The 27,724-nt window shown below is 39.8% G+C and overlaps 1 protein-coding gene across 1 annotated transcript; it reads left to right on the top strand.

Moving 5' to 3' along the window:
• The first annotated feature begins 9,902 nt into the window (after nucleotides 1–9,902).
• Nucleotides 9,903–26,307, top strand: LOC142044775 (arylsulfatase D-like). Its single transcript, XM_075057605.1, has 12 exons — nucleotides 9,903–9,931; nucleotides 10,015–10,063; nucleotides 13,281–13,346; nucleotides 16,008–16,157; nucleotides 17,412–17,533; nucleotides 18,461–18,583; nucleotides 20,074–20,497; nucleotides 21,404–21,540; nucleotides 21,754–21,888; nucleotides 23,736–23,898; nucleotides 24,570–24,691; nucleotides 25,145–26,307. Exons 3-12 carry the CDS (start codon nucleotides 13,300–13,302, stop codon nucleotides 25,510–25,512), a joined length of 1,791 nt encoding a protein of 596 aa, XP_074913706.1. The 5' UTR covers nucleotides 9,903–9,931; nucleotides 10,015–10,063; nucleotides 13,281–13,299; the 3' UTR covers nucleotides 25,513–26,307.
• Nucleotides 26,308–27,724: the final 1,417 nt, after the last annotated feature.

Raw genomic sequence — 27,724 nt, 5'->3', positions numbered from 1 at the left:
CTAGTCTGAGAAACGTGGCATAGGGTTACAAGCAGTTTTGATAGACTCAGAATGGCATTTTTCAGATGAAAACAAAGTAGTGCATCAAAATAGTCTCCTTGACAGTAAGTATAATGAACATCCATTTTCACACAAATATTTGCCACTGTTAGGAGTCCTTCGGGCTGTTTTCCAGTTGAAGAAGTGTATAAGGCAGGTATTTCTTTAGGGTAGTCTTATTCACTTCCAAAGAATGTACCATCTCCTGTACATTCTATAAATACCATGGGAACTGGTTTCTCTTTTTGCTGTTCTTAACCTCTTCTTGTCATCAATTTGTTCGAAAGTCCTTTTTTTCCAAGCAATTTTTCACCTTCAGGCTAATCCCCTTTTCCATTTACTGTGTAGCTATTGTAGCAGTGAGAGTTGCGGTTTCTCACAGCTGGGCTACCAGCTTTTTCCCATGTCAAGAGAGCATCTAGATTTATTTTTCAAACTGAAAGATCTAACAGTTAATATTTACTAACATATTGCAACCTGTTCTTTGAGCCTTTTTTTTTTGCCCCCCCTTTTTTTTTTTCCAGTTGCTTAGCATTTTCAGGTTTTTGGAAGCTCATTGAAATCAGTGAAAACTACCAATTTCAGGAGATTTGAGACTAGGATTTTTACACATAGTTAATTTATCTGTTGTGGCCACACCTGACAGGAAGTTGCAAAAAAGAACAAGGCTATTCCTCTTTGCTTTACAGGATCCTGAGATATAAAACTCAGAAAGTACATAGCAAATAAAATGTTGTGGGTAAGAAAAAAGTCACGTAGGAAAAAAATAATATTCTATCGTATTTAGAAGTAGACTGATCTTAGTTATATTACCATACTAGTATGATAAAAGTCATCTTTTTATGTATCTCATAAATTGTTATATTATTTGACTAATACAAAAATGTCCCATATTTTGTAAATACTTTAAAACATTGGGTGAATATGAGATCTATAAAACATGAAAGCATTGTGACTTATAGGTGGTTTTCTGCTTCCGTTTCTCAGTCTTTTTGTGTCACCACCAGCATAAACAGATGTGAGGAGAACTGAAAGAGGACTTTCGAAGTATCAGTTATAACTCTTCAGCCTAATAAAAAAAAAAAAAAAGAAGTCAAAACCAAAACACAAAAATAAAGTATTTTCACATTAAGTGTTACATGTCAAGCATCAAGATTGAGTAAAAGTAGTTCTAAGAAGCTTGAAGGGAATTAGAAAAAGGCTGGAAGAGGTAGAGTTGTACTTTTCTCTTTGTGACAGCAGTTTGGAGTTAATAATCCAAGTTCTGTGCACTCTCTCTATTAAATGGAGAACACCAGGGGAACAGTAGGGTTGTACCAGAGCACCATGTCAGGTTCTCAATCCCACCCCAGGTAAACTTTTGTGCAGAGGAACACTGAGTTTTCTCTTCTCTACGCAGACAGATCTTCTGCCTTCAGCAGAGAAGCCAGGAAGGACAAACTAAAGGGCTTCCCAAGGTTTTCCTGCTTTGGTGGCATTTCAGGAAGGGACCTTGAAGATCATCTAGTTCCAACCCCCTGCCATGGGCAGGGACCCCTTCCACTAGACCAGGTTGCTCCAAGCCCCATCCAGCCTGGCCTTGAACACTGCCAGGGATGGGGCATCCACAGCCTCTCTGGGCAACCTGCTCCAGTGCCTCACCAGTTACCAACTCATTTTCTTGGCCAAGTAGCATGAAGTGCTTTATTACAATCTTATCAGAAATAGAATAAGAATTTCTTGTTGTCTTAGAAAGACCAACAAAGCTTAATCACAGGTGGGGCACTTGACCTCTTGGCTGTAAGCTAACCAGGTAGGAGAAAGTAATCCAGGCAATAAATAAATTATCCAGGTACTTAAAAAAAAAGTATAAGAGAGAGACATAAAAAGAGAAATGCTCTATTCAAACCTCAGAGAAGTAAGTTTAACAGACTCTTCATGTATGTAAAATAGATCATGTGATTTCTGCTACCCTCAGGAATTTATAGGTTGGGTCCTCACATACACAACACTTTGCTCCCCTGCATCAAACCATCCATCATGATATAACAGAGGAAGACAGGGCATCGTATGTCTTGTATAACCTAGCACGTTTTCATTAGATAGAAACACTGTCAGTGAATACTACTGCTCCCAAGCTCTACGCTGCTCAACATTACATTCATTCTTAGTAATACTAGATTTGCTGTTAACAGCCCTGGATTACAGGTCCTTGGAGCAAAGACCCTTTGAAACTTTGCAAAGTGCATCAACAAAATTGGTGCCAGTATAAAACAGTCACATGAAAAGAAGCAGGGGAAAAAAAATTAGTTGTACTCTAGGTACACATTGGGACTGGTAAAAGGCTGACTAAATAGCCTCAAAGGATAGGGAATGCCTGTAAATGAGATTATGCCATGTGTTACGAGTGTTGCAGTAGCCCTTTAGACCGTATAACTCCTAGCTTTATGACAGTTTGGATAAACAGCTTGTGAGAAGCTTTCTTCAGCCAAATAAAAACAGTTCATCGAAAGCTCTGCAGAGGGCTGCATGTTCCTGCGCTGACGGGCACTCTGCTCTGGGAGCCTCACATCTATCAAGATGGGAATTTTTTCCCCATTGCAACAAATGTGCATTCCGCTTCCATATCTGAGAACTAGCAGAGAGACCATGTGTCCTCAATCCGGTCTGTGTTGCCTCTCCTTTTCTCATTTATTTCCCTCCAAAACTCTTCATGAAAGAGGCCAGGCCCTGCAGCTGACTAATTTTCAAGGAATCACCAAGATGTCACTGAAGCTCTTGTTCTCGTTCTAGCTCTAGGAAACTCCCCGTGTCCTTTGTGATGGGGTCCCGCTCTCTCTCTGCAGGAGACCCCCTGGTGAGTCATGAAGGGAGAGAGGATTAATTGCTGTCTTGCTGGCACAGGCAGTCCCAGCAGGTGAAGGCCAGATAGCCTCCTTGTTGAAGACAGCGGTAGTCTCTGCTGATGTGCAGCCTTCAAAATTGCAAACAAACAAAAAGACTGAAATGTGAATAAATGTGGATATTATTTCCTGTTACAGATTACTCCCGTTCAGAGACATGAAGTCACCTAGCCCTACAGGTAAACGAACAAATCCGCGCAGACTCGCGCTCATTCCCTTCAGGCAGAATTACAGGCAGGACGGCTGGCTTACAGGACCGTTTTTGTCAGCTGTGTATCAAACTTTGTTCATCCCATAAAAGAGCCATCAGTTTGGCAACTATATTATTTTCTGAAGTTCCTTCTTTCCAGAAAAGCTATGCTGTCAAACTGAAATACTCAGAAAGCTCCGAAAAACAGATAACTGTATAGACCTCTACCAGAAGTTCCCCAGTGCCTGGTAGTGCAATGGTTTCAATCTGTACATTCTTGAAGGAGTGAAGCAGATACTTCCCTCCACTCCCACGCTGAGACCTCCCATCGACATCCCCTGAAGATGCCAGTGAAGGCCAGCTGGCCAGTGTTTTCTCCAACCAGACCTTTTATGCATTCTTTAAAATACCTGATTTACTAGTATCTCACTGCTGTTGAATGAAAGATTCATCTCATCTAGTATTCTTGTATAAACACACATGCATAAGTTGTTTTGAAAAGATACTTTCAAGTTAGATAGACAGAATTAAATTTATGTAAGTGTATCAAATTACACCAATTGTAGATTTAGCCCTTCAGGAAGAGAAATACCACTGGAAGAATCTTCAGGAGTTACAGGACACTAGATCATACAAAAGCAGGATTTTGAAACATCCTAACTGTCAAATACTAATCAGTTTGTTCATATTTCTTTTTTTCCACCTGATTGATACACTACTATTTCAGTGCAAATCATTTGCTAAGACTGATTTTTACTATTAGTCACAATATACTTTTCTTCTAGTCGCATTTATACTGGTCATAGCCTAAGATGATCTAGATAGTGTTCAAGACTGGATTTCAAAAGCATCTTACAAAACCCTCAAAATCTAAATTTGGATTCTGAAAATGTTTTCACACATAGTAGCAAGCAACATTTGAGCATGCATATTAAGCTGTTGAAAATCTAATGATCCTTCTTCATTTAAAAATAGTCATAAATTATTTGTGTGTTATATTGAAAAGGAGATCTTTGAAGCCTGAAGAAGAAACGAACCATTATTTTTTCTTTTTTTTTTTTAAGTTTTTTTGAATCTTCTTTTTTGCTTTAAGATAATAGGAGTATTTTTAAGCTAGTTTTGAACTCTCCTGAACACACATTAGTCAAGTGCTTCAGCTTGACTTCAGTATGTAATCACCAACAAGATCACACAGTTTTCAGTATTTCAGGCTAAGTGTTCTTCTGTGGAGACCATGATGCAATATTCTGAGAATCTGGCTGGCCCCATGGATTAACATTTTTATCCCTGAATATACAAGTTGGCATCTGTGATGTCTGTGCTTGAACATTATCTCAAGCACGACTGACAGTTTCTGTCAAATAGCATCTCGGGGCAAAGCAAAATATCAGCAATCAATGGCAGTACCTGGAAATGTCAAAAGCAGGATTATAAGAAAAAAACCTCACACAGCATCTGCCTGTACCACAACACTGGAATGGATGCCGTGTTGCCTCATTATTTCCATTAAGTGTCACATCATAACATAGTATTTTATAACTGACTAAGCATTTTTATCCTTGCTAAAAATAATAAAAAAATTTAGCCCTAAGTAAATTACTAGTAATATGACATAAAGAACAAGCACTTACTGTTATGCTTTTCAGGATTTGACTTCAGTTAGCACTGTTTGCTCATTGGTGCTTCAGTTTTTTTCTCTTGTACACTTCAGTGACTTTCACAAGAATGTCTGGGGTTTTTTTTCTTACAATGGATTTTATTAGCCTCAGCAGAAGACTGCGGTACTTCCAAAACTCAAACACATGAGCTAATTACAGAGTTGAATTTCTGCAATTAGGCAGTCCATTTATTTCTTATTAATCATTGCTAAAATTAATAAACTATTTATAAACTGGTTACTTATGTTCATTCACTCCAGGAACTCTCATAATCTCTTTCTAGACAATAGGGGTAAGACAAGAATGGTATTTTATCCTTTGCTTACTACATATTTTCTCTTCTACTTAAAGCTGGCAGAATTTAAAAAAGGTCAGAGATATTCTGTTTTGCCTTGGAAATGTGGGCTCTTCAAGTTCAAGATTTTGGTTTACACCTCTTTCTTGTGTGCGATCCATGTTATAGGGTGATGCAGAGTTCCTCCAATTTCTGTAGAACCTTACCAAGGAAAGGAACAGCAATATTAAGAGCCAGCAGATTCTAAGCAAGGAAGCTGGATTTTTAATATTGTTTCTTAACAAACATACATATTTTCAGGAAACCACCATCAAGGTGCTTTACTGTGAAATCCACAATGACCAATGCCATCATCCTTTAAATGATGGGTTTGGGGTTTTTTTATGGAATGTCTTTTAGGTTACTAAATAGCTGTCAGATAACTTAGCCTCCAGGACTGATGAGAGCCTTCAGTGTATAATCAGATGATTGGCCTCATTACATTCACTTCTGCCTTTGGATGACTTACTGGCTTAATTTCAGCCAGCTGGAACACTGTCATCTGCCTTGCTGGGTTTGATCTCTTGTTCTTTGCCACCTACTTCTCATTATTGATTTCTAAAACACAGGAACAGGGTTACGATGAGAGCCCATGAAATTACAGCATAACCAGTCACGATGGAAAGGATTTCGTTTCTCAACTTGAGGGAGGCAGCATCACCTACTGAAAGCTAAAGTATATTTCCCTGCAAATATCCTTTTGTTTCTGGGGCATCTTGCTTCTCTATTTGAATATCTGAGAGATGAGTGATCACTAAGTTAATTGTTTTAAGCCAAGATTCCAAAAGTAAGACTGAGTCTATATTAATGATAATATTATGTCTTAATTCCAGAAGGTAAGGTAGCCCTAAATTTTCCATGAACATTAGCTCTTTTCAAGCACTGAAAATTTTTTAAAACTTTCACGTTTTGGAACAAAATTCTCCAGACTACACTTAAATAAATATTTCTTTTTGCTCAGGAGACCAAAACTTTTTAAAGGATTGCAGCCAAAGACAGGAGCAGGCTGGTCTTCCATAACAGCACATCCTATTGCAAGTATTTCATGCTCACTTCAGTCACGGGCCCAACAAATTTGTCACATCTGATTGCACTTTACTTGAGCTAGTAAGAACTACAGGAAGGCTTTTTCTATTCTCTGCCCAGCAGGAAGGGCTCATCATAACTTCCAGTCTTCCCACTTCTGGCAATACTGCTTAGGGCAGGTGCTAAAATAACAAATCTTGCTAATTTCTGTAAGGGATCAAAAGCCAGGGAATCTTACCTGCTGTGCAAATCACACGTGTCTCTGAAGTTTTAAACTTTCCTCCTTTGTCTTTCAGTCACGTGTCAAGAAATGCTATCACAGTATCTGTAATCATAGCTGAAAAACCAACACAGATCTCCTGAAGAGCAGAGACTGATTTGTTATTCTAATGATTGTATGATTAATAATTTAAACTCTCTCCTTGAAGAAGACTATAAGTCAAATGAAATAATAGGTATGTAAACTAAGTTGTTTTTTCACTTGATCTTATTTTTTTATTTGGAAACAGTGCAGCCATTCTTTCCGTTTTAACCCCTTTTATATGTCCACGACCCTCTCTTTATCACTGAAAAATTTCTCGAGAGGAGCAGCAGAGGTTTATATGGAGACAGTGCAGACAAGATGGACTGAACGTTGATTAAACTAACATGTCAAATAGGCGTGTCTTCAACTACCTACTGCTTAGGTCAAAATAAATAGGAAAAATGCAGTCATTTATAAAAGAACAAGGAAGAGAAAAAGCAAAGTATTTAATGAATCATCTGCAACTTCATTCTGTCTGCTCTTGTCTGTCTGTTCCTCCTGCTCCATTACTCCCTTTCTGAGACCAAATAAATTCTTATAGCTTTCATTCTTTTAGTTTCTGTGCTCTAGTGTTTACCAGATTTTGAGTATAATTAATAAATTTTGTTTAAAGTACCTAATATCTTAAATAAGTGTCTTTAAGTGCAATGACTGTTGAGTTGTTATGATACGCAAGCGTACCAAGACAAGTACGCTCAGCAGGCTCTGATTTTAAACAGTGCTAGATGGGACTCTTCAAATATTGATACAACTGATAAACAAATGCCATTTTAACCTTATTACTACCTGTGAGTCTTCAATATTCACAAGAGCACTGACTGTTGATGAACATTTTCAACTATAATTTTTTTTTTTTTAATGAATTTTAATGTTTAACACCTAGGGGCACAGCCCATTCTCTGTCTCTGCACTGTGTGACAGGGTCTTGGTCTGGAACTGGCTGTCTATATACAGCAGCAAAGACACTGCTAACAAGGAGCTCCCTTCACAAAGTGCTCTTTCTTGGCACTTGCAGGCTTTTTCTGTGATTGAAAATACAGCTCCTGCAAACACTGATGTTTAGGCTCTGTGCAGCTGGCCCATCCATTACATTTGGATGTCTGGGGGCCTGAATTTAAAGCTGGTCCCTTTGGTTATTCCTGTATGTTGGGGATCCACATGTCATTTAGAGTGGTTATGTCACTCAGCTTGCCAAATAGATTGGCTTGAAGGACTAACAATAAAACAGCCTTATTGTAAACCCCAAGCTAAATGTATTAAAGTCACAAAAATGCCAAAATAACCTATAAAGATGTGACAAATAACAGTGGAGAAAAAAGCCAAATAGAAAAATGTATCTAAGGTTAATAACTGCACTTTTCAGTTCTGTAGGGAAGAAAAAAAGAACAGATATGTATAATGTAAGTGAACTAAAACTGGTTAAACCAACAAAAGTACATACTAAAATATTAACACAAAATTAACATGTCAAAATAGCAAGTATTTTTAAAAATTCATATTCAATCTGTATGAAAGAATTTGAGAAATCAAGAAAAAAATATTCATAATCAGGAAATACTGAAGTTGCTTTATTTCACCACATTTCAGTCTTTCTCTGGAGGCCAAACTGAAGATGCTGTTGACAAGGAAGGTTTTAAAAACATCACATTACCTTACCCTGCTTCTGAGTATGGCAGGCGGTCAGGGAGACAAGATGGAAGAGCCTTTCTGGCTGGACAGAGTGAGATTTCCACAGGTGTGAGAGTCAGGAACGGTGTGATCAGATCTGCACTGGAGTAAAAGGGCCAAAACTAAATCCCTACTTTCTTCACCGTGTCTTTGCAGAGTGGATCCTTTCCTTCAGTCTTGGTTTGTAACCCAGGAACTTTCTGCTGCTTCCTGACTTGTACCACTTCCACCTAGTTCTTTCCAAGTCCCTCAAAAAAAAAAAAAAGAAAGTCTCTTTCTCTTTAGTATTTCTGAAGCTTTACTTTAATATCTACTCTTTGATGCATGCAAGCATCCTTCTCTCCTCAGGAGTATCCTTGTCCTAATTTGAGCTGAAGGCTCCTTCCCTGCACTCTCATTTCTTTGCCCTGCTCCATGAGCTTCTCCCAGCTTCAATTATTTCTACCAATTACTTCTTTGGGCAGAATTTCTTGGTTCTTGAGGGAAATGGTGCAATTGCTACTGCTATATCCAGAAAAACATTTAAGTCCCTAATGTTGTCCTTGAAACTCATGCACTGCACCCACTGATGATGCTATGAATCTCACTGTATCCATATATTGTATTTATCAAGGTCTAATTAATAAGTTCTGATTGTTTTCTCCACCTTGCCATGGTATTTTGTATTAATATTTATTTTGGCCTCTGAGCAAGAATACATCTATACCAAGAACCCCTATCCTTTTTTCTGTCTTTCTCTGACTAAAGCCCTTATTCAGTGGATTACAGCATGACACATTTATACCCTCTTTTTAAACCACCATAAGCACACGTTGCCAGTAAAAAGAGGGGTCTGGTGCCCCCATGGTCCTGCGAAGTTGCACGGCAAGCCAGACTGTGCAACCACGTAAGTATTAGCACTGGCACAGCAGAGAACTCACAGACAGAGGAACTATAACGACATAGTGGGGAATTAGCCAGGCTGCCAGAGTTGGTATGCATACACCAAGGTGACACTATGATGATTGATTTTCTTTGCTCTCAAGGGGACTAGCTGGCTCACCCTCTGCATTAGCCATGGCTATCCTGCTTCCAGGGGTAGGGTGGTTCCCCACGCGGCACGATGTGGCCGTCAGTCTCGCTGCCCGTGATCTGTGATCTTCCACTCGGTTAACCCTAAAGCTCTTTCTATGGACCTAGGCTGTTACAGGAGCTGTATTTCCAAGCTCCTACTTTACAACAGTTCCTCCTTATTCAGCACTTGCTACTAGGAGCAGGCGGGGAAGCCCTGCCCTCCCCTGCGGCAGGCGGGATGAAATGCCTTTGACCAGATTTTTTAAAGGGGACCCACACCCATTAATTACTCTGATACGAATATACAAGTCATGCTTTTGAAAACCCTTCTTTAGAAGCAAAGATCAGAAAGCCTAGGACAAAGAGAAAAGCGAGAGCACAGCTCCTCCAGTGAGTGAGCGGGCATGGAGTAAGTAAAAGATCAGCATTTTTATTTAAAAAATAAAATACTAATAAGTAAAAAAAAGTCACCTCCGTTTTTCCCTCAGAGAGTACTTTTTCCTCCCCTCCCTACCCAAAGCTGACACCTCTTTCCAGCGGAGGCTGAGTTTGCCTTCGCTGGCCAAGCCCCGGCAGCATCTAGCCCCTTTCCCAGGCGGCGTTACTGGGAAGCTGGGCTGAAACTGGGAACTTTGCCCCGCAGAGCTGTGCTTGGGCAGCGTCCTGCCTCTGCTCTTGCTCGCATCTTCCTCTGCTAACCTCCTCCTGAGAGGGCAGCCTGGGTCCTGCCTTCCAGCGGAGCTGATCCACCGGATCATAAGTAGCAAAAAACAACCTGTGAGAGGGGTTAGAGTGTGCGTACGGGGGGAAGGAGGGGGTGTTATAATAATTAGTAATCTCTGTTTTCCTTCCTTCTTTAGCGTTTCAAAGCAAACTCCAGTTTTCAGAGGGTTAGGTGGTGAACGGCAGGTATTCTGCTTTTTAATTATTATTATTATTGCTAGAGTTCCTGCGGCTTTACAGTGACGTACAGACTGCATAATTTTCCTCCAGATTGGTTCCATGTGATCTTCCCTGTTTCTCTAGCAGCTGTGCCTGCTGCTCTTTTTGTCTCATTTTTCTGCCCTGTTTCTGCCTCCAATTTTCCACCCTTATGCATTGCTCTTGTCCTGGCTGTAAGGAAAGCTGCATATTCCTAGCTGAATAGTTTCAAGCCAGAAGGCACAGTTAGATCATTTAGACCAGGGAGCGCTAATCATGATGTGAAAATGCAGGAGCTAATTTAAAGCCCAGGGCCAGACCACCCCCTTCTGCTGTTGCTCTGCAGGCAGGGTGCTGCTGTGCAGCAGCTAAGGCCAGAACAGGGTAGCCATAATAAACTAAAAAATTTGGGTTGCTTGCCACCAGAGTTTTGGTTACTGACAATTCTAAGAGGTAATACAATGCTATGATCATAGTAACAGATAACAACTATTGACATTATCTGGCTCAGTAAGAAGTATATCCCCCCAGCGAGCACCGTTGCTGTTAATACCCCGAGTGCAGAATGGACAGGTAAAAAGACAGACCACCAAGCATCTGATTTTTGGCTTCTACCTTCCTTGCAAGGACATCCCTTGTTTTATGGTTGATGAACAGCACCTGTTTCTGGCTCACCAGCTGCAAGCACTGAGCAAGTGACTATGTTCACACCAGCTGGGAGCTTTTTCTTCCTTGTTTCTCTCCTTCCTCGCTTGTCACCTCTCCCTTCCTGATCATCTGGATGCCTGGAAGCTATGGGAGAGAGGGAGGAAAGGGACAAGGTGGACTGGTATGTTGCATATAGTATATTGCATGTGTTTCTTCCAGAGCCATAATGCAAGCTGAATTTAGTGTTTTTAATTACATTCTAATATACTGTTGAATGTGATTAACCTGTTGTGTAGTATATTTTTGTAGAAGGCAGAAAGCATCTGTTTTCAGCTAACATCTAAGCAGTAACATACCTCCACACATTACTTGAAAATTTTTGTCCTAATGCTTATAATTCACTTTTATTATATTTAAATAAGTGGTGAATTGTTTGGGGTTTTGTTTTGTTTTTGTATTGGTGTGGAAATAATTTTTTTCAGTATCTGAAGTTAGACAAAGAAAACAAGAAAGCGAATTCTTTTGCTGTGTCCGATAACTGGCTTTTAGCTTAACTAATAAGAGCTTATTCCAAACGTTTCTGTTGGAGCTGTACCTCTCAATGTTTTTAAGAATGAGAAGTTCCTTTCCATTCTGGTGGATTCCCAGAGCAAGTGGTGGTGTTGTCAGTCTTCTGGGGGTGAGAGTGAAACATGAGATGTGCCTGGCTTCAATAAATATTTTGGCTATGGGTATATATTTTTTGAAGTGAAGGTTTTTCTTTTTTTCTTCTCTGCAAGGCTTCAAGAAGGATAAACTCTAATCTGCGAATATATTCAACAAATGAACTATCTGGAGGATGGGGGAACTGCCTGGAGCCAAGCCTCAGTGAGGAAGAAGGGTCTAATTTTCTAGTAGTTTCAGGCTTGTAGCTTGCTTTCTGTATAGCAGAGCTGAAAAAAAAATGGAGTCTGCACAAGGCAACTGGCTAAAAACCCTATATAAAGCTACTTGGGGTTGTTATGAATCCATTTGAGTTAGGTCCACCTAATTCAGCCGCTTAACCAAGCCAAAGCTTCTTTTGCTAAATCTCTGCAATTGACTGTTGAGACAGCTGCAGGCTTTGTGGCATTCCTGGCAGGTTGGATGAATTGTATTATAAGTCAATTAAGCCTTCGTTAATGGCTGGTAAATTTGGAGAAAGAAGTGGTAGGGCAGTCATGTAGTATCAGCTACAGAAGACAGTAAGTTTTGGATAAGGTCTACAGACGATTAAAATGGTTTAACTAAGGGGAATGTGTCCACACAAAGTTGGGCTGGCCAGTTCCTGCTGTTCGTGGCTCTGCAGGATTTGGCCTCATTTTGCAGAAATGTTTAGACTGAATTATTATAGAGTCCTATGACTTTTTATGTGGAGGTACTAGGCTGAATAACTGATGCTGTGTACTTCTGGTTGTAAATGAAGTAATAATGTTTTTAATAATGACATTTGAGAACTCTTCAGTTGAAATTAAGTAGTAACAGCAGCGATAAATTGTGAGACTGTACATACTATCAGCTTGAAAATAACCAGCTCTATTAGACTTTGAGAAATCCACAGTTGTCTCTAGTGATTCTTTGTCTGGGGAGACTTCTGTTGAGAATAACTTAGTATCATCACATATATTCACTCCCCTTTGTCTGTGCAAAGACTAATCAATCTATAGAATTAGTATTTTAATATTACTTTAGGATTATATGAACCAGAATTTATATAGTGGGAAGGCTTATTAGTGTGAGAACTAAAGGCAATCTTGAAATAAAAAAGGAATGGTTTATTGAGAAGCAGCGTCTTCAAGTCAAGGGCCATGCTCTTCAGGTTATTTGAACTCTTTAGGTAAGAGTCTTAAAATTAGCTTTAATTGAGCTCCTTTAGGCAGCTTAAAAAAAGATGTCTTGTGAAGTGGCTGCTGAGAAAAACATCATGGAGTTTATATCAGATTGTTGTTCTGATCGTGTTTACTGCGAACTGCTAAATTTCAGCTGACTGCCTGTTATGGGGAGTCCCATAACTTGTGTTTCTTTACGTTTCTTTCTTCTGCTTAAGGTACACAATCATTATTATATTGCACTCTACTTGGAAACATGATTGAATAATAAATCGCCTTGCTTGCAGAAAATGCATCCTCTATTTGTCTGATGCCACCTTCCAAATACTGGCTCTGTCTCAGCAAAATTGATGAGCTTTCTAAGACCTGTGTTTGCTCCCCATAAGTTTATGCACTAATTAATCTTTTACCGTCTTGTTTGTGATTGAGCTCTTGTTCTCTCAAAATAAAACATCTTTTCCCACTCTTGAATCATTTATATGTGGCTTTCTGCCCCCTCTCCAGTTCTTGAACTTCATGTTGAAAATAGTCTGCTTTTGATCACTACACAGTTTGATGCCATCAGCACTTGTGTCTTTGAAGTAAAATCATCTTGCTTGTCCCTCTCTTGTAAAGAGATATAAGGATTGATGGAGTTCTTTTTTTCCTCCAACTTCACACTGGTGACCGCGCTCAAGTTGTTGCATGCTATAAGCTTAACTTATTTTCAGGATCGCTGCCTACCAGGAGATGATTGCACCACTACCTTGCACAGTCATTGCTGCCATTCTATTCAGGTGAACAGATTTTTGGCTCCTCTCTGTGTGTATTTGTTTGTACTTGACAGAATTAAAATTGTGTTGTTTGAATTGACCCACCTTTATTTTCCGAAGCAACCCTGGGCTCAAATGAATCACTTTTCCTAAGGCTTCATTTGCTTTAAGTATTTGTTGTTCCCTTCCTTACCCCCATGTAGGAAATTCAACTCCATTAAAAATCATGTCATCATTGTTGTCTCCTCTCCCCCCTGCCCCTTTTTTTTTTTTAATTGTACCTTGATTGTGAGTCCCACACTGTTCTAAAGTTGTGTCTCCCCCTTTGTAGAAGCCCTTAGAGAAGTGGTCCAAGGTGCCAGACTTACACAGATACAACTCCCCTGTGAAATCTTGTAGGAGGAGCAGATTTCTTGAACAGAAGGATGTTATAATCTCATAATGCTGTCATTCTCTAGGTACACACTGAGCACAACAGTATCACCTTAGAAAATAACCCTAAGGGAAGTACAGGCACCAAATTTTATAGTTTAGTAGGTTTTTTCAACATCTGATTGCCTATGCCAGGGGTTTCTAACCTGTCCTCTGAAGATCATTGTCAATAAAGCTATAGGAGCTCAACTATGGTGTAAATCCATATTAAGCCTTGTAAATAGAAGTTACATAAATAGTTGCCTGTATTTTCCTAATGTTTTGCACTTACCTGATTCATTAAGCAGATGATGTAAAATCACTTGGTCCTAAAAATCATTTGGCAGCTAGCATTACTGTCTTAACTACATACTTATTTAATGTATTCATGTTTTTAAACAATGAGGTCTGTCTCTCAAGTGGAAGTCTCTGGCTACGCCTTTAACATTATCATTTCCAGAAATAGCTTTCTAGATAATTCTGAAGAGGCGCATATATACGTGTTATATATATATACACACACACCTATATGCATGTTTTATGTCCTACTTTCTTGCAACCGTATTGCTTTCAAGATTTATTGGTGTTTAGTAACTAAACTTCTTGCACTCTTCCTCTATGTATAGCTGAAAGATGATCACTTTGAGCTCTAAGCATGGTTATTTTATAATGTTCAGTAACGCTACATAACAACTTAGGATAGGAACTTGCAACTATAAGCAGTAGGTTACCTGAGATGTAATTTGTCCTTGACCCTATCTTAATCCACAAGCAGGATTATGACAGGGATCAGCAAATATCCAGCACTTAACACCGTGAGAAAACAAAGTGCTAGGATAGGGCTGCAGACATCAGTGAAAGCAGATTTCATCATTTGCCCCTTCCCCCCCCCCCCCCCCCCAACATGACAGAAAGCAGTGGGGAGCACTACTCTTGTCCCTAGCTTCAAAAGAAGAAAGCCTAAGTAACTGAAGTGGGCTGTTGGGGGCTGCTTATTTCCAGGGTCCTTTAGAGACCTTCTCCCTGCAGCTCTAACTGAATGTATTAGCACTCTGAAAGGATTCCTTATTTTAGTATAATGCCCTGTAACTCTTAGGGGATACAGCATTGGCAAATAGAAAATTCTGCTTTCCTTAAAATGAGTAATCCAAGTAGAGAGATGGAAATTGCCCACAGTGCTTCTAAAGCAAGGTTTCACCACAACTCTGTAAATCACTGTTGTAACTTAGCAGTTGGATGTATAAAAAACCCCAGCTGGAACTTTGCTCTTGGGTGATTAAATTCCCATAGCCACTGGTTACTTATTTACAATCAGGAGTTCACAGTCATATTTACAGAAAGTCTTGTGTGTTGTGTTTGCCTGTTAAAGGTGATAGTTATTTGTTCATTCAAAACCATGTTTTTGTATACAAGATCTTCACACCAAAACTTCAAATCCTGGAATGATTTTCAGGAGCTTTCTCAGTCTGTGCTAGAGAGCTGCTGCTGCCCCATGTCCTGCAAAATTAGTGCATATTGCAATGACAACTTTGTCCAAGTGAAAAATCAATCCAGGATTAGATTTTAAGACTATCGATCAGCAATACTTACTTGGAGGAACACGTAGTTTCAAATGTTCTAGGCATATTTTTATAAAAAGTATGGTATGCATGTGTAAAAATATAAATTCTGGTTTTTGCAGATATTAAATATAGTTGATGCTGGTATGGGACCTGGCTGACATCTTAGAATGGTGGTAGAGGAGATGGCTTCAAGTTCAAGCGTTCTTGAGCTGAAGGGGAGAGTTTGTTTTAGGTTTTTCCACTTCCCTTCCAAATATAATTAAAACTGCTTTATTCACTGGAGACAGGATACTCAGAAAATGCCAGAGTGACTTTGGAACATAACCTGAATTTTCATAGAATTTATGAAACTTAGAAATGCTAATTTTTCTCATGTCTTTGAAGTTTTTGATGCATTCTGAAATCTATGTTACTATTATGAGATGAAAATTCCTGGGCCAAATGAATAGATGACAGCCTTCGCTTATGTCCTTGCTTCCTGGGCTGTAGAAAAGCTACTACAGCCTCTCTGACTAGAGTGATCTAGGTGGTAGAGATGGAAGAAATGGGACTGGTAAAACTCTGCCCTCCTCCTTCCCACTGAAAGTGGGGCTGGGAAATGAAGTTTTCCACTATTTTGTCTTTTATGCTTTGGATCTGCTGCCAGAGCACTCCCATCACTCTCCAACCCTTACAAGTCACGTATTTAAAAAGTTATTTTGTTGTGTTTCAGGAGGTACATCCTAATGGCACTGACTTCATCTTTATGCTGGAACGTGTTTGGCTTGAGTGCAGCTATGGACTCTAAACCCAATATACTTCTGTTTCTGGCTGATGATCTTGGCATTGGAGATATAGGTTGTTATGGGAACGATACCATAAGGTAAAAGATCTCTTAGTACAATATATTTAACACTATAGAACACCTATCCTGGGTAATTAAGCCTAATTATAAAATAAGAAATGTTCTTAATCTCTTAATCCAAGGCGCTTGTAATTGTGTATTTAAGTACTTGTATATACGCACATAGGATTGGGGCCTAAGTAAATGGTGTGCAGTGAAAGAAAAAAAAATTAATTCATTTTGTTTAAGTTCTTTCTGGGAATTCCTCCCATCCCCTCTTCCATGTGCTAACTCTCCAGCCATTTGTTTTAGTATTACAGTTACTGTTTTCTCTCCTTCTCGTGCATGAACTTCTTCATTCCTTTTCATGCATAGTTAAACCTTACTCTATTCACCTGGTGCTTTTCAAGAATCTCTTATCTGCTTGCTTGCCATCTCCTCCAAAACACTCTGATCCAGACTCATGTGGACTGACCCACGTAATTTCTTACATGATTATGTGCCTTCAAAACTAGTGATTACATCCTTTTGAAACTAAAAAGGCAAAGCAGAACTGAATGGGCATTGAGAGCACATCTTACAAGCCTCAACTCATGTCCTCCAAGTGGAGCACAAGCATTTTGTTGGGATGTTCTGGGTGCATCTCCCTCAAATGATGTTGGTGGGGTTGTACAGAGAAATGGGAACGTGCTTGTGGAACTCCCTTGTTATCCTCTGCTGTTGGTGAAGACAGGAGGAGGCCTCTTTCACTCTTTGTCGTGGTGTAGCCCGTTATTCTGGGAGAGCTAGGCTCCCATACAAATGTAACTATGTAAAGATATCACTATAATATGAAATAAATAGCAGGTGTTTAAAAATATGAAACAGAAAGTCTTGGTTCCAAGAGCTTCAGACACCCTGTGAGATTCTCTGGCTCAAGGAATTTTGAAATTCAGGGTCTAAATATGCTAGCAAAAGTGACCTGTTGGAAGTATTGGAATAGAAAAATATCAGCCTTAGATAATTCTTTCCATTTCCATTTTATTTTCAAACTAAACAGTACCAAAAATGCCTAGGTTTCTTTCCAGTCTTGCTAAGTGCACTTTATGGCTGTGTCCTAAGAATGGATTCTCCAGTGGCTACAGCCCACTTGACCTGCTGTATCAAACTTGTTACTACATCAGTCCTGGAGTCTGTAAAGAAGATATTTTGGTTTCTTTGAGGAAGTGTTCAAAAGCTCTATTTCTTCTTGGCAATTTATTAAAAGAAGTTTCAGATTACCTTGCTTCTATTAAACTTGAAAATGTTTTTTAGGACCCCAAACATCGACCGCCTGGCGAGAGAAGGAGTGAAACTTACTCAGCACATTGCTGCAGCATCGCTTTGCACTCCAAGCAGAGCAGCTTTCCTCACTGGCAGATACCCCATTAGATCAGGTTGGGCCTGTTTTGAATTACAAATTTCTGTGCATGGTGCTGAGGTGCTACAAGAGCCAATAAATATTGGAACAGGAGAATTCAGCTATTTCCTCAACCTGAGATAGAAAATACACTGCTAGAGGCTCAAACTTTCTATAAGTAACTTCTGAATGGGAACTACTCCCTCACCACCTGACAGAGCTTTAGCCTGACTCTGTCCGATGTGGGAGATCTATATGATGAAAATAGGTAGGTATGGAGAAATGCCAACAGCAGTGACATCTCACTTCCATAAAGCAATGCATCCTGGGCCAAACTGATGGAATTCCTCTTGATGGTGATGGTTAGAGGTCAGAGGTGGAAACAGGGCTCTCAAGAGAAATGGGCAAGTTCATTGCCAGCACAGTGCAGAAAGTCACAAAACTCTGGTGAAAATGGAGTGTTGGATCCATTCCCCACCTGCCTAAGGTGCCCTTTGGATGACTTTATAGATATCCATCTCTCACCAGGCATTATATAGGAAAATTAGATGCTTACTTTGAGAGCTAAGTGTAAAATCGGTGTGTAAGCTGGGTGAACTGTATCTCACCTAACGTAATACAACATCCCTCTGACATAGGGAAATGCAACTGTTATCTCTCATTTTAGATGAAAAGCAGAAAGAATACAATATCCCAGTTACTCAGGCAGAAACCGTCACCCCTGATTTATTATCAGTTTGATGGTAAAGCTGGTGCCAAGCATTTGTTTTCAAATATAACTCTTGACTACCTGAAGTACTTAGACACACTCATGTGACTGCCCACAAAATATGCTTGGTTTTACTTTTTGGGAGGAACTCGGGCTTCAGGTTGAGCTCCTGACATGGAGGTTGGCAGAAGCAGCCCAGCCTCTGCTGGCAGAGAGCGAAAGGCCCGCAGGAATGACCGGAGCTGTTTGTGTCAGGGATGGCGTCCAGCAACGGGTACCGGGCACTGCAGTGGAACGCCGGGTCAGGAGGGCTCCCTGCTAACGAAACGACTTTTGCCAGGCTGCTGCAGCAACAAGGCTATACCACTGGACTGATAGGTAAGGGGAAATGTTTTAGCACAACCTTGAAGAATGAACTAGTTGTATGAAGAGAATTTAGGGATTGTGTTTGCCCAAAATGGTCTGCTAGTCATAGATACAAATCCTCTCCAAAAGACTGAAGGTGGTGGGGGGAGCCCTCATATCTGCAAGACGACTAAAAATACTGCAGTCTAAAGAGTTTTATGACCATGGTAATACCCCAAACCAGGAAGAATTAAAAACTGTCTTATGATTAAATGGGTGAGAATTTACTTTGCCTAAGATTTTTTCAAAGGTTGGTCCACTGTGAGAGTTTTGTTAATGTAAAGATTGATCCAAACAAAACAATGTTTTTAAGTATTTCATCTGCCTTTTGGAGGCAAGAGGCAGAGAAACAAAAGAGGATAGGGGAAGAAAGAAACAAAGTTTGTACCCACAGAGGAGATGAAGAAGGACTAATGTCTCACAGATGAGGTTGTGAGGTCCCAAAGAGGTGTGATACTGTGGCTGTTTCCTCAGATGAAGCCAAAATGCAAAGGTGTCGGGGAAACACTGTCCCTTCCTCTCTGTGACTTTGATCAGACCTCAACAGTTTTCAGATTCATCATTCTTTTGGCAAATATCTCTAAAATCAACTGGCAAAGTCTCTCTTTTCCCTTCCATTTGCTTTTATTACTGTCAAGTGACAGACACTGCTGCAGTGGATCCCTTCACGTAAACGGGTAGGTAGGGTAAGCACTGTGCCCCTTAAAGCCAGGGGGTTGGGGCCAGCTGTGCCAAATGCATTGTCCCCTCCAAGTGCTGGAAATAGAAGTGGCTGCATTGAATCATAAGCTAATAAAGCACAGTCTTCCTGGTTGAGTCTGTAACTACTTGGCAATCACGTAACCCAGCAAACCTAAGGGTCCTTTGATTCAGCACACTTTCTAAGCAGACAACAGCTTTTGTCTACTTGTTCTGTTTTGGGCAGGGATAGAGTGGAAGGTTGGTTTACAGTGTTTTCTCCTTTTCCTATGGAGTAGGGACGTGCCTGAAGAATCATCTTCCTGAGTCTGGTGATCAAGATATCTGTTAACATTGGCCAAAAGTTTACTGGACCTTTCAGTAAATTTGTAACATTATGTTAAAATGAAGCTGCAAGTAAACAACTGAAAGTTAGGAAGGGAATGTATTAAAGCAGCCAGTGAGTTAGAGTACCTTAATTCCCTGATCTTCATTGAAAGGTAATGAAATCCCATCCTTATGTGACCCTTACCTGAGTGGCTGAGCATCTTGCAAATTTCTCTGTTTATCCCATGATCATTTGGGGATGACCCATTACAGTATGACATTCACCTGATCAGGCACTGGTTTCACCCAGCGTCCTTGTGCACAAGAGAATGTGTTGATACTCTGTTGAAAAATAGTGACCTGTCTAATCCCAAACAGATGCTCATGATGCTACCTTGGGCTCCTTTTGAATTGTCCACCTTAATGTTCTAATTTCTTTCACGTTTTAAAACCTTCAGGAAAGTGGCATCAAGGTGTAAACTGTGAATCCTTCAATGATCACTGTCACCATCCTCTCAATCATGGGTTTGACTACTTTTATGGTATGCCTTTCACACTTCTGAACAACTGTCAAGAAAACAAACCTCCAGAGCTGGATGTAGCCCTTCAAGCTAGGCTTTGGCTTTACAGTCAGATAATTATCCTGGCTGTGCTCACTCTCACTGCTGGAAAACTGGTTGGTTTGATTTCCATCAGCTGGAAGATAATTGCCTGCTTTACTTTTGTGGGTGGCCTTTTCTTCATTTCTTGGTACTCCAGTTATGGCTTTGTGCGGTATTGGAACTGTATCCTGATGAGGAACCACGATGTCACTGAGCAGCCGATGAGGTTGGAGAGGACTGCCTCCCTCATGCTGAAGGAGGCAGTGTCATTTATCAAAAGGTAAATGATTGTCTTTAGCTTTCTTTAAAGGGGACAGGATGCTCTGGGCACTCAGAGTATTTTTCTCCAGTAACTATAGCTGTGTCTTTAACTGCTTTGAAACTCATATCCAAGTTCTCTATTTAGAAACTCAATGCACTTAAATTTTAATTGTAACTGTCTTACATTGGAAGCAGTAAATGAAATGGATTTTAACCAAATGATATATGACCATCTCACTACGCCCTGTAATCTGTAATTACTATATTTGCTCCAAGATTAACCAGCTAATTTTTACACTTCACTCTACAAGCCTCATTTGTGCTCTTTTTCATAAACCCTACAAAACACTTACATAAAATGTGTGATGCACAAAATTATTTCATGTGAAAATCTCAAAACACTTTAAATCTATTTTTATGGATTGAGAAGGAAGCCAAGTAAGATAATTCATTTTCTAGATTCAAGTTCTGCCTGCTCAACCTTCTGTAATACTGCTATGCATCAGGTGTCCTTCTGTAAAACAGGGAAAGTAACTATTCTTTTCTTAAAGTTTGTGAAAACAAATACACTGAAAATTGTAAGTGGCCATCTTAGAAAAGCCACATGAATATTAAAGTAAACATGAGACTGTATCCAATTGCTTTTAATTAAAAAGGCATAAGAGTTAGGTATCCGATTCGTTTAAGCACTGTGCAAATGCTATGCCTGTTTACACACTGGAATTTGAAAATAATCTGGCTGAAAAGGATCTTTCTTTCCTACATTATATGTAAAAAGAAAACCATCAATTGTGATCAATGAGGGTGTACTAGATTTGGGTACAGTAGACCCAATGTGTGTGTCTGTGCATGGATAAATATTAAACCTTTAAAAATATTTCAAGTACACAACAGAAATTATTTTTATTTTTTGTTTGTTTTTAAGAAACAGGCACGGACCATTCCTCCTCTTTGTTTCCTTTTTACATGTTCACACCCCACTCTTTACAACGGCAAAATTTCTTGGGAAGAGCCATCATGGTTTATATGGAGACAATGTAGAAGAAATGGACTGGATGGTGGGTAAGTATCCTTCAGGAAGGATTTGTTTCAGACACATACACCTGTGTATTTTAAAGCAGGAAAACTAATAAAGCCAAAATACCTACAGAAATCTAAGCTATTAAAAACTTCTTATAGGGCATTGCAAAAGATTATCATTGGAACACTACAAATGTGGCTTGATCTTTCAAATTGGCTAACAGGAAACTTGCTGTTTCTTTTCTTAAATTTAAGGCAAAATTCTGGATTCGCTTGAAAAACAAGGGTTGAAAAATTACACGTTCACGTACTTTGCCTCTGATCATGGAGGACACTTGGAGGCTCAGGATGGATCTGCCCAGCTAGGTGGCTGGAATGGTATTTATAAAGGTAGGAAAACCACTATGACTCTACATGAATGTTAGAATGGGAAACATAATGAATTTGCCTGGCTGAAGCTATCGAGGCTGGAATGAGTTGCATTTGTAGCTTGAAATATAGGTGACATACAGAGGTGCTTTAAACTTAAAGTCATCTTTTCTTTCAGTAAAGTGCAAGCATTATTACAAATGTCCTTGACAAAGGTATTGACTAGCTTGATACCTGTAAATTATTTGGTGTTTTCAAGTAAAAGGTGCTGGAAAAAATGTAATAGTTCCCTATACTGAAATCTCTCTGAGGCTTTTTTCCCTTTCTCCACAATAGGACTGTTTCGTGATTTGCTTGTTTCTTTTTCTCATTATGTTCCGAAATCGTTGCTGTCCTATTCAGTGCAGAACAGAGTAAGAGCATGTTGTGTCATGACTTGTGGCAGCAATTTATTCCCCATATGCTTTTATATTCCACCCAAAATCAGTGATTGGCATAAAATCCAAATGGCCTTGGTGGTCTAAGAGGATCTCACTCTTTACCTCCTGCTTGTCCCTTTCTGCTGTGAATCATTCCTCAACCTGCTGAGCAGTGCAGTGACTTTTTTGAAGCCCAAAGGCTACGCATTCATTGCATCTTCTCCCAGCTACCCCAAGAGTCCTGTGTCATCAGACCACCTCACCCTGTGACGTGTCATGAACGTGTGACAACATGTGTTATCACCAATGAACCATTCACCTCTTGCACAACGTTTTGATGTTTTTATTTTTCTAAAACAGCTTTTGTCCATTTCAAAACCTTCTTGAGCTGCTCCACAGGGCACAACAGAGGTCAAAGACGTGGAATTTTGCCTCCTGTGAGGCAGATGCTCTGCTGCTGAGCAATGAAAGTTGCTGGCCCTTGTGAAAGGGAAGGGCTTTCAGTTAGTCTGTTCATCTTCCATCTCAGTCCCTGCTTTTGCTTGAAAAAGTGCTTCTCTTTGTGAATGATAAGACCCATTCTTAAGCCTGATGCTATCTAACAAAGGCCAATGGTTTTTCCATATTGAAGATATGAATTAAAACAGGTTTCTGACTTGGGAGTTAGATAAATATTGTCTTCACACACCCAGCATCAGGATGCTTTATTAGGTTACCTTATGTTAGTAGCAAGTTGAGAAAAGATGTTTACCTGCCATTTGAAGTAAAGTGTATATGGTACAATTTCATAGGTTCAGATTTTTTGCTTCTGAGTTAAGACATGTTGCATTAAGCATTGGGAAAGTCAGGTCCAAATCTCAATTTCAAAAGAAGACATGTGTAAGGCATATGGAAATATAAGTGTTAAGGAGACATATTTTGAAAGGAATCCATGGCTATAAAGAGAAGAATGGGGTTTTTTAGTTGTTTATTAAAATAGGATACTGATTAGTTAGTCTTGTGTAGGTTTAAAGAGAGCATCAAGTATTTCTTCAGTCTTGTGAGTTCTTCCAATTTCCAGTCCCTCCTCTTTTTTTTCTTTTTTCCGTGAAGCATTTCAAGAGCACACATGAATGCAGGCAACCCATGAAATGGAGGATAACAGAAGGTTGAAGCTTTTTTATTGTTGCTGAACATAGGTTTTTCAAAGGTAGATTTATTACTCCTACCCTCACCTGTGGTCAAAGTTAAAACAGAGATTGCCTCACCCCATCTTTCTAGGTTTGGATGAGTTATATGTCACCTTTTGAGGCCTTCTAAAGTATGTGAAGTCCAATGCAAATGAAGAGTCAAATCTGTTGTATAAGCAGTGTATTACTGCACCTTTTTCTGTACATTCAAATATAACAAGCCAATGAAGAGGTTCGTGTTTGCCTCTGAAATGCCATATGTTGATTCATTTTGCTGCAGGTGGAAAAGGCATGGGAGGCTGGGAAGGAGGGATCCATGTGCCAGGAGTATTTAGGTGGCCAGGAGTGTTACCTGCAGGCACAGTTATTGATGAACCTACAAGCCTTATGGATATTTATCCCACACTTGTTCATCTGGCTGGAGGAACGTTGCCACAGGACAGGTATGGAGGTGTTTTCAACAGGAGAGCTTGATAGGAGAGCTAACTACTAAAAATTTACTGTTTCTTATCATCCTTGGAGATCTGACAAATATTGCTTAGCCTCAAGCCTGGCCTGAGATTTTCAGCTAGGGAGCAAACTCTCCCAGATATGCCTAGGATAGGTGTGCTTCTGGCCAAAGCAGTTGCTCCTGCCAAAGACCAGGTGCTAGTTTCAAACCCAGGTTCAGCCTCATCCAGGAAAGAACTGGTGGCCAAGGTTATTTTGGTACTAACTGCCTGACTTATGGACGCTTACAAATACTTCCTAAAGTCATTAAAGCCATCCTTGCTCAACGGATTTCTTTCAGCTCCTTTGAAAGTTGTAAATGTAAACAATTATGAGATTGGTATTGATTTCCTGAATAAATTACTTTTTTCTGCTAGACCAAGCTCTAAATACTGTTTACATATTGCTAAATGGAATGAGTTGACCCAGCTATTAAAAAAAAAAAAAAAAATTATCTAGGGATTTAAATATTGGCTTGGCGTTCTGCTAGCTGCTCTAAATCTATGACCAAATTATTCTGTGTGCTGTCTCAAGCACTGGTGCAGCCAATGCAAAGGCAGTGATAAGTATGCAGTTCACTGTCAGGTTTGCCTCCTCCTGAATACACTTCTCCCCGTTACGTTAGGGTGATCGATGGACGAAACTTGGTGCCTTTACTGCAAGGAAGAGCTCAAAAGTCAGAGCACAAGTTCCTGTTCCACTATTGTGGGTCCTACTTGCATGCAGTACGGTGGCACCAAAAGGACAGTAAGTATAAATGTTCATTCTGTGGTAACTGCAAAACATGAGTTTTCTCCTCTTGATAGCCATCTTGCTAATTGAGAAATTTATTGTGTGATGGGTGTTTTATTGGTACTGATCTCAGATTCTTGAAATTGTTGTTCCTGACATACCAGTTACTATGGCTAGTTGAATGTGTCTTACAGCAAAAAATATTTGTAAATAACAAACCTATGGGAAGTGGGATGGAAATACAGGCTGTCTACTACTAGACTGGAAACTTAATGTGGTTTTCTTCATATTTCTAGTGTTTTCCATCTTCAAAGTCAGTACTCCACACAATCTGATTTGTGGTGATGGGGGTGCCAGGGTGTGTGAGAAGAGGTCTCCTTAGTAAATAGCTGTACTCCTATCGCTTGAAGACACTTTCCGTTTCCTCTATTGTCTTGTAGTTGTGCCACAAGATTTCTTTCCTGCCAGGTGGAGCCATCTGGAAGGCTCATTATGTGACCCCTGTCTTTCATCCACCTGGTGCTGGGGCTTGTTATGGAAAAGGAATTTGCCCATGTTTTGGGGAAGGCGTGACCCATCACGACCCTCCGTTGCTCTTTGATCTCTCGCGAGACCCTTCTGAAGCCAAACCTCTGTCGCCTGACACCGAGCCCCTCTTTGACACTGTAATAAGGAAGATGGGAAGAGCCATAGAAGAGCATCGCAGGACACTGACTCCAGTCCCAGAGCAGCTCTCCGTGTACAACGTGGTGTGGAAGCCGTGGCTGCAGCCATGCTGTGGGACGTTCCCATTCTGTTGGTGTGATAGGGAAGGTGACACCACACAAAGCCTGTGAGATGGATGTCTACTAACATGTCCTGTGGCACTGAGCCCTCTGCTGACAAAGCTTTTGGAAAATAACTGTCCCCTTTCTCTCTCTGGGAAGCAAGGTGGATGAAAATAAAGAAAAGGAATGTTGATCAGAGATTTTCCCCTTCATTCTTCACCTCTAGCCAAAGGTCTAAGGAAATCCTGTCTGGTGTGGTAAAGGGCTTGAATGGAGATTGGTTTTGCAGATTTGCATGTAAGAGATGGCTATAGAGGTATATGCTGAAACTCTGCCTAATTTACGCCTGCTCAAGGAAGACAATTGGAGAACTCTGCAGAGACTCCAGGGTATGGTGCTGAGCAGGCAGCTGTAAGAAATACTAGACTTAGGCAGAACTGTAGATGTTCTGAGCTGTGCCCCGGTAGTCCACAGATGATGGTCGTGCTCTATCCAAATATAGTAGTTTGTGTCATTATTGCTTCCTGTACTTCTCTGTTATCTCTGTAGTAATCATATTGAGATGTTGAGCAACACCTGAGACAGACTGAATCTGATTTAGTGAGGGATCGTCCTTAAGTTGTGAATAGCTTTTTGAACAGATCTGCAGCATTAGCTGGGTAACAATAATATAAGTCACAAACAGTACGAAATATGGAATGTTGAAGTCCAGTATAACTCTGCAACAGTTGCAAAAGAGAGAAAAGCATTTTGCTATTCAGAAAGAGGTCCTGGTGCATATTAATCTGGCAAACAGCAATTTTATTGACTATAAGATGCCAATAAACAATGGTTTGGATTAATAGCTTGCACTGTTTCAATGCCAGTTCCAGGAAAACAATGTTCATTTGAGAGTCATATTGGATTTAATGTTCAAAAATATTTGGTAGCAGTACGCATAGGTTTACAGACTATAACTTGTAAAAAGCGGTTTTGCCAATACTAGTTAAAAAAAAAAAAACAAACCCAAAAACACAACACACACACACACCCTGCCCTGAAAAAAAAACCAAACCAAAAATCCTGCAGTAGCGTGACCCTAGCCAGACTTTCTAAGGAGATGTGACTTCACACTGAAGTTTGCAGTGCAACTGCAGAGATTTTAGGGCTTTGAATTGTATTAACGACTGAGTTTTTTGCAGGAGTGGATGAAGTCAGAGTTTGTTATAAGCATGCTGCTAGAACTCTAAAGAATTTGGGGGTTGAAGTGAGTAAATGGAAACAGATTATTTTACTTTGGTTTTTGTCCCCACCCCCCAGCCCAAGAAGTACCCCTGCAAATGTTTTACTTGTTCAGCCAGTTTAGTTGATTAATGATTTTCTTCTTATCTCTTAGTCTTTTTTTTGTAAGTGTGACATAGAAACAATTTTACAAATTCCTGTTTGTGTCATTTCAGTGTTTATGGTTTTCACTACTGTAAGTTCACTCTGAAAACTTGTCAAAGGTAGAAGGGACTATACAAATACCAGTGTTTCCTTTTAGTACTCAGACATGTGCAAAAAACCAGATGGAAGTGGCAGTATAAACCACACTGACTCAAAAAGCAAGGTTTTGCTGGCAGAGAATTTGCCTTTATGCAGCAGTGAGTAAACGGCAACTTCCTGTGCTCGGGCACAGTGAAAAACCGGTTAGCATAAGAGGAGGAAATACTGCAGGGCTCAAAATGCAGAGATAAAAATCATCTCCTTTCTGCTTCATTGTTACAAAGCTCTTTCTCTTAAAAAAAAAAAAAAAAAAAAGTTGGTTTAAAACTTAGTTCTGTTGAAGATAATAAGTAATCACAGCTGTTACCTCTGTATTGGGTCACTAACACAGTGGTGAGAAACAGGATGCAAGGTCTGTGCTAGCAGAATGCCTCCTCTGCTTCCAGCCAGAGTTTTGTTATCAGGAAAAAATTTAAAGGTGGGGGGGGGTTTGGGATTGGTTGGTTTTTTTGTTTGGTTGGTTTTTTAAGGCATGCCAGCCACAGCATGGGCACATCTTCAGTGGTGATCGTGTGGTGAGAAAGATGTAAATGGTCTAGAAAGGCTGACAACATTTAAAGATCCATCTTTCCCAAGGCATAACATAATCTTTGAGAAATATAATTTTTTCAAGAAAAATCTTTGCATCAGAAGCATCACAAACTGTTAAGTAATCATACAAAATAAGTACTACAGTCAAATATGTGTGAGTAGAAGTAACCCAATTTGAAAACTTATAAAAATAACTGGGTATAGTCATAAGTTCAAGGAGGTCAAC

This window comes from Buteo buteo, chromosome 25 (assembly GCF_964188355.1).
Source record: "Buteo buteo chromosome 25, bButBut1.hap1.1, whole genome shotgun sequence".
Classification (NCBI taxonomy): Eukaryota; Metazoa; Chordata; class Aves; order Accipitriformes; family Accipitridae; genus Buteo; species Buteo buteo.
Note: the sequence above shows the minus strand (reverse complement) of the source record. Positions and strands in the feature narration are given on the sequence as shown.

Bases quoted from the DNA above. Each gene is read 5' to 3' on its own strand.
- LOC142044775 (XM_075057605.1), top strand. From the start codon at position 13,300: ATGATTGCACCACTACCTTGCACAGTCATTGCTGCCATTCTATTCAG. The intron at 16,158-17,411 runs GTAAAAGATCTC...AATGTTTTTTAG, and splicing joins TATGGGAACGATACCATAAG to GACCCCAAACATCGACCGCC. The intron at 23,899-24,569 runs GTATGGAGGTGT...CCGTTACGTTAG, and splicing joins GGAACGTTGCCACAGGACAG to GGTGATCGATGGACGAAACT.